At 35.3% G+C, this 7,665-nt stretch overlaps 1 protein-coding gene across 1 annotated transcript; it reads right to left on the bottom strand.

Moving 5' to 3' along the window:
• Positions 1-252: 252 nt before the first annotated feature.
• Positions 253-795, bottom strand: LOC145142334 (MDIS1-interacting receptor like kinase 2-like). The gene is made up of 2 exons (XM_079074761.1): positions 740-795; positions 253-584 (listed from the first exon to the last, which is right to left on the bottom strand). The coding sequence occupies exon 2, from the start codon at positions 568-570 to the stop codon at positions 304-306; it is 267 nt and encodes an 88-aa protein (XP_078930887.1). The 5' UTR covers positions 571-584; positions 740-795; the 3' UTR covers positions 253-303.
• Positions 796-7,665: the final 6,870 nt, after the last annotated feature.

Here is a 7,665-nt window from a genome sequence, read left to right as displayed (position 1 = left end):
TAATTTACCAATATTTTCGCTACTTTTTACATTTATTGGAAATCCAAGTGATGGGAAAACTTGTTAAATTTCACCTGAAGAGTATTCAGCAACAGATTTGTCCTTGACAAATACTAGATTTTCTAGAAGTGGAGCTTGTAAACCGATGTCAATCTTCACAAACATATTTGTTTATCTACTACATACTGATTTAAGGAAACATATGAGAAGTTTCATAACAAAAAGGCATTCAAATAAATACATATTATCAGGATGCATATAGGGAACATGACCAAAGAAAAGAACATTGAAAGTAGGCTAATATCAGGCCTTCATCAACAGATTTGAAACATGGCGCATTGTTGGCCTTTCATGTGGATTGGAGTTCAAACATGCTCTTGAGAGATTGAGTACTAAATTAACTTGTTTCTCAACTTGTGGTGAGGGTAGTGGAATCCGACTATCTCCTACATTTGCTAACACCATATAATCAGCAGACAATGTTGGCAGTTCACCAGTGTGCTTTCCCATCATCACTTCTAGTGCAACAATGCCAAAGCTAAACACATCACGTTTCTCGGTTGCCACCATCGCATAAGCAAGCTCTAAATCCAAAGAAACATAAGATAAAAACAAAAAAAAAGTTATATCAACCTCACGAGATTCTAACATAGATACATATATGTATATATACTTATTCATATATATCATGAAACTTAAGAAAATTAAATGTAGAATTAACATCATAAAATTATGTTACCTGGTGCGATATAGCCATAGGTGCCTGCAATTGCCGTCCAATTGGATGAGTCTAGCTTTTAAAGCTTGGATGTGCCAAAATCTGAAATATGTGCCTCATAATCAGAATCAAGAAGGATGTTGGCAATGGAAATGTCTCTATGAATTATAGGAAGTGAGCAGTCGTGATGCATATAAGCCAAACCATTACCTATAGCCTTTACAATATTTACCATTTTTAACCAATCCAATTCTTTTGCTAAGATCTCGTTGCATAAGATTGATCCAAGGCTTCCCTTTTCAAGGTATTCATAAATAAAAAATGAGTGACGGGGATGGGAGCAATATCCATAGAGTTTCACTATGTTTCGATGCCTTATGTTCGTTAATGTTTGTACCTCATTAAGGAATCCATTTATGATCAACATTCTCAGATAATGAGTGAAGTTTCTTGACAGCTACCACATTGTTAGGTTGTTGCTCGGCTTTGTACACAATACCATATCCTCCGGTCCCAATGGAGTATGCTTCATCAAAATTATTCGTTGCTTTCACGATGTCATCATACACTACTCCTCCATCAAAACTTGTTATGGAGAAACAATCACCACCTTCTTTGTCCAATGGTTTCTGTGAAGAATGGCTCTTTTGTTTTCGATAAGCAATGAGGCCACACATGAATAAACCAAGTAAAATTACCCCGATAAGAGGGAGCATAATTACCATGATGAGCCGATGATGAAAGGGATCATTTTTCTTATTCAAAATTACTATTGTTTCAAATTACATACCATGGTAATTTAAATAAAAATTCGGAATTCATCTTTTGTAATAGAAAACTTACAACTGGAAAACTTATTTCATGATCAAATCTTATTCATTGGCTCATTGCTTCAAATACTGTACTGTACAAGTAACTAAAGAACAAAGGAATGAGGTTTCGTTGTTTTACTCTTGTGGGCTAACCAACTCAATTGAATGTTGAGTATGAATCCACAGAAATGTTGAGTGTGAATCCATAGAAATGTTGAGTGTGAATCCACAGAAAAGCTGGTCAAAAATGGCAGGAACAATGTGAAGTTGTGAAGCCACAATTGTTGAATGAAGACCCAGTTGTGTTTTTTGACTACTTCTGATTTCCATCTCTATATAAGAGATTATTCTGTATTTGTAAAACTTGTATCTAGTGTAACAAAGAAAGAGTGCAGATTAGCACCAAGAAATATAAACTCCTAGTTACCGGTGGACGTAGGTCAGAGAAGGACCGAACCACGTTAAATCCCTCGTGTTCATCCTTGTGTTCTTGTTTTTCGTGAGCTGTGTGTGTGTTTAGAGTCGTGTGTTAAGTGTCTCGATCCTAACAAGTGGTATCAGAGCAAGGTTGTAGCCCCAGAAGGTGATTTTAAGTTTTTGGTCGAAATTTTTTTTCGTCAAAAACGATTTTGGTGTATACCGTTGGAAAGGTCTCGTTCCGAAGATTCCGAAAATATTTTTTTCTGAATTTTTTGACCACCGGAAGACGTCCAAATCGCCGGTCAAAGGTTTGCCGGAATAGTGACCGAAAAACCAGTTCCGCCGGAGAAGACGACACTGTAGACCGGAGTTCCGCCGGAGAAGACGGCACTGTAGACCGGAGTTCTGACGGAGAAGACGACACTGTAGCAGACACTGTAGCAACACTGTAGCAGATTTGAAAAATTGCAGTTTAGCCCCTGAACTTTCAGAAAATTGCAGTTTAGCCCCTGCACTTTCAGAAAATTGCAGTTTAGCCCCTAATCTTTCAGAAAATGGCAGAAAGCAGTAAGCTTCAGATTGAGAAGTTTGATGGGAAAGATTTTGGTTGGTGGAAGATGCAAATTGAAGATTTGCTCGTGCAGAAAGACTTGGACGCAGTTTTAGGTGAAAAACCGGAGGCGATAACACAGGCAAACTGGGAGATTTTGGATAAGAAGGCCAAGGCATTTATTAGACTGACTTTGTCAAAGGATGTTGCCTTCAACATTTTGAAGGAGACCTCGGCAAAGGGAATCATGGAGGCATTTTCTAATATGTACGAGAAGCCGTCGGCAGCAAATAAAGTCTTCCTGATTCGGGAACTAGTCAACACAAGGATGAGGGAAGGAAGTTCAGTTACAGTACACATCAACAATTTGAACTCGATTTTATCCAGACTTGGGTCAGTGGGAATAAAATTTGAGGACGAAGTTCAAGCTTTACTACTGTTATCATCATTACCTGACAGTTGGTCCGGAACAGTTACAGCCGTTACTAGTTCCGCAGGATCGAAAGAGCTCACTTTTGAGGGAATTCGGGATTTAATTCTAGGCGAAGACGTCAGACGAAGAAATTCCGGGGAATCATCAAGTGAACAATTGAATGCGGTCAGAGGTAGAAGAAATAATAGAGGTAGTGGGAGCGGGAACAGGAGAAGGAGTCAGTCGAGGACTCGAAATGATGTGACTTGTTGGAACTGTAAAGAGGTTGGACATTTCAGGAATCAATGTCCAAAAGACAAGAAAGAAGTTAACGTTGCAGTAGACCATTCAGATGATGATGTTTTTATCTGTAGTGTGGAGAGCAATGTGGATTCCTGGGTTATGGATTCGGGTGCTTCATTTCACGCTACCCACAGCCGTGAAGCACTGCAGAATCTGAAAGAAGGGGATTTTGGTAAGGTAAGACTGGCGAACGATGACGTTCTTGATGTGACGAGCTTAGGTGACTTAGTTTTGAAGACTCCAGTTGGTCCATGGACTTTGAAGGATGTCCGGGTAATTCCAAGTCTAAAGAAACAGTTGATTTCTGTTGGGCAGTTGGATGAACAGGGACACGAGGTTAAGTTCAGGAATGGGCAGTGGAAGGTTGTCAAAGGAAATCTTGTGATAGCTTGTGGACATAAGAGGGGTTCATTATATATGGTCAGTTTACCGTCTGAAGGAGTAACCGTCGCAGTTCAGAAGAAAAACAAAATCCGGTTCATAGAGTCTCGTGGACAGAAGAAGGTTTGCTTTGCAGATGGCAAACCCAGAGTCACAGGTCAGATTCAGGTTGAACGTGTTTGGAACGGTTCAGAAAAACCAGTCAAGGGCATTCATAGCAGTGGGAGCAAGGGTTGTGCTTCAGCTAGAATACCCAGAACACAGTGGGTTAAGTGAACGAGTATTCTATCTGTAAAAGTCTCTCCAGATTATCTGCTTCATATGGAGAGTGTCGTTTGTTCTCAGGATGTTCCAGGATCGGGCAGTTCATTTCAGTGGGAGCCGATGGAGACAGAGAACAGGTCAGTGGCAGACTTAGCCATGACTGATGTGTTGGAGCTAACGAAAGCTTCAACTGGCCTTCAGGTTAATTGAAGAGAAGGCCAGGGTAACTAGGAAGGAGTCAAGATCAAAAGTTTTTACAGAAATATAGATAAACAGTTGAAGCAATGGTGAAGATTGTTTCGTGGCTTCAAGTGGGAGATTGTTGAGTATGAATCCACAGAAATGTTGAGTGTGAATCCACAGAAATGTTGAGTGTGAATCCACAGAAAAGCTGGTCAAAAATGGCAGGAACAATGTGAAGTTGTGAAGCCATAATTGTTGAATGAAGACCCAGTTGTGTTTTTTGACTACTTCTGATTTCCATCTCTATATAAGAGATTATTCTGTATTTGTAAAACTTGTATCTAGTGTAACAAAGAAAGAGTGCAGATTAGCACCAAGAAATATAAACTCCTAGTTACCGGTGGACGTAGGTCAGAGAAGGACCGAACCACGTTAAATCCCTCGTGTTCATCCTTGTGTTCTTGTTTTTCGTGAGCTGTGTGTGTGTTTAGAGTCGTGTGTTAAGTGTCTCGATCCTAACATCGAATTGCTTCAATCACTGGTGAATGAATGAGGTTTCTCTATGGTGTCTAAGAAGACGCATGAATCACTTGTAAGTTTATGATACTTCCTTGGAGGTGAATGTAATTAGTATATAAATTTAATATCGTTTGTATATTTATTGATCATCCAAATAACACTGAATGGATAAGTTGCAGGGTACAAGTGAGTGAAGCATGCAAAAGAGATGGTAGAATCTGATTACCTGTGAAGAGTCAAGGCAGTATTGATAGCAACTAACTCCACACCAACTATCACTATATATTTATCTTCATAAACCTCCATCTTTGTTCAGTGAAGCTACCTGGAAATGTGGTATTGGTTAGACGAGTAGGGAAAGGTAGGGGAAGGGGTAAAGGGTGGTTGGATGGTGGGCCATTCATTTAAAAAAGAAACCAAAAATAATGTATATATATATATATATATATATATATATATATATATATATATATATATATATATATATATATATATAGGTAGGTTCAAATGTTTCTTACCTCTATTGTGTGCTAGAATGCACCAATAGGATTTTAGTATTAAGTATATGTATATTAAATGCTATCCATACTTATAACTCATTTTTTTGGAAACCAATTAAATTCGTCATTAATGTCAACAATAATATTCTTTCAGAATGAAGTCATATCTAGAAGAATGAGAGTGTATTCCAGCTGAATGAGAGTGTATTCTAGTAGAATACACTCTCGTTCTTCATATTCCATACAACTTTATTGTATTTGAAGTGAGTGAGTCTTGAAATAAAATACGAACTCATATAAAAAAATGTAGATGCGAATTCATTCTTAAAGAATGTTATTGCTGACATTAATGACAGATTTAATTAATTTCCATAAAAAGAGAATTATAATTATGGATATCATTTAATATACATATAACTATGGAAATTATTTAATATATATATTTATTTAATTAAATAATTATTTAATCTACTAAATTCCTATTGGTGCATTTTAGCACACAATAAATATAAGAAAAAAAATAACCTAACCCTATATATATATATATATATATATATATATATATATATATATATATATATATATATATATATATATATATATATATATATATATATATATATATATAATAAGGGTAATTTTGTGTTCGGGATCATTCTGGTGACAAAAACAAACATTATGGAGGGTCTTTGTCCAAATTGAAAACTTGGGATTTGATTCAAGAAAAATACATAACCATGGGGACCCATTTTATAATTTACTCTAATTTAAAAAATAACAATAAATAAAAATGAATCTAACTTCATAAACTTGAGATTGGAAAAATTACCATGAAGGCGATCTTGACCAATCAACAAAACTTTTAATCTTCTAAAAGATGGGATACATTAATTGTTATGTGAAGACAAGAGGGAACATATACATTTATAGAGAGCGAAGTGGAGTGTGCTTTACTTCATAAATCAATCTTATTTATCGGACGACTAATTAAGTTACTTTAGAGATACACCAATTGTGATGGCTACTTTAAGAGATTATAAAAATGAATGCTCCTCGCATATTCTTGTAAGGTATGAACAAAGTGAAAAGAAGATTTAGAAACTTTATTTCATCCATATCTTTGTTATCACCTCCTGGGCCGTTAGTTCTAAAGCGTAAAATCTTTAGTCATTAATTTTCTATCATGAGCATCTACATAATGTCACATGCTAACATTATGAAGATAATTAAAGAAAAGGTTAAAAGCAACTTTATTTTTAAACATATTAGGATTTTTTTTTTAATTTTTATTCAAAATTAAGTAGATCCACATAGGGGTACAAATACAATATCACCCCTATCTTTGGCTGCTTAGAATTCAAATTTGGTTTTGTGATTTTTGGATGCAAATTTTGTACCCACAGATTACCTTCCTGATATATTTAATTTTATAGGTGTAGATTATTCGAATCAATCAGAGTTACACATTTGCAATGTCAATATCTTGTAAAGATATTTTGTATCCACATAATGAAATGATGTTGTAGGTCGTTTCACATACCCACATTATTGTCTTTGAACAACTTATTAAAAGCGGGGCTTTCCACTAAGAAGCTAGAAAGCAAAATTTTGGTGATAGTCTTTATCACAAAAACTTGAGTCCCACATAGGTGGTGTGAGAAACGTTTAGTGGATATTTACAGTTTAAAGTTTCTTTAATTATTTGAATGGCAATTTGGATCGTATTATGTGTTGTTACGTTACAACAAACCCATCCAAAGCAAAGACTAAGAATAAGCCGATGAAACTAATCAATAACTCGAAAAATGAACAATCCCACCCAAAGCAAAGATTAAGAGGATGTTTGGATAAACTAGCTTATAGCTTATTTGCTTATAGTGGTGAGAGAAAGCAACTTTTGTAAAAGTGTTTGGATTAGAAGTAAGCAATAAGAAATGTGTGATGGTTATTAAAATTAGCTTATTTTGTTTATTTCACCAGAATAAACTGATTTTTAGTATTTTCTATCCAAATATTTAAATTTAGCTTATAGCGGTAGAGATAATCAATAAGCTATAAACACTCTCGTTTTTTCCTATCCAAATACCCTCTAAGAAAAGGGTGAATATGCCAAAATGTGTTTGCAACTTACATTAGGCCAAATTTAAAAGCTAAATGCTAGAAACGATTTTTAATTTTTGAAGCTACTTTCTTTTCCATATTCTGTAAAAAGTGGAAAAAACATGTCTTTTGTCTTATAAAAAGCAATCAATTTTTTTAGGGTTGTTGAAATGAAAACCCTATAAAGTTTCACTTTTGTTCTTAATTGGTCACCCAATATTTTTTACCCTCTTAATTCATTTAACTAACATAATATATAGACTTTTATTAAGGGAACTTGTTCATTCTCTATTCTTTACCGTTTAAATATGTTGATGTGGAGGTTTTTTAAGTTGCATCCTTCAACGTAACTAATTCCACATGTGCATATAAACTTAAATGAGAAAGGCTATTGATTTTCCCTCATATTTAAGGAGACCAACACAATGGTTACTCTTAACTTGGATTATAGTTAGGGTTTCGGCTAAGTGTAAGAGCAGTGGCTCGAAGAACATATTTTCTGA

The sequence above is a fragment of the Lactuca virosa genome, unplaced genomic scaffold (genome assembly GCF_052849685.1).
Source record: "Lactuca virosa cultivar CGN04683 unplaced genomic scaffold, Lactuca_virosa_CGN04683_v6 scaffold_20, whole genome shotgun sequence".
Taxonomy (NCBI): domain Eukaryota; kingdom Viridiplantae; phylum Streptophyta; class Magnoliopsida; order Asterales; family Asteraceae; genus Lactuca; species Lactuca virosa.
The sequence above is the reverse complement of the archived record's forward strand: the minus strand, read 5'-3'. Positions and strand labels throughout refer to the sequence as shown.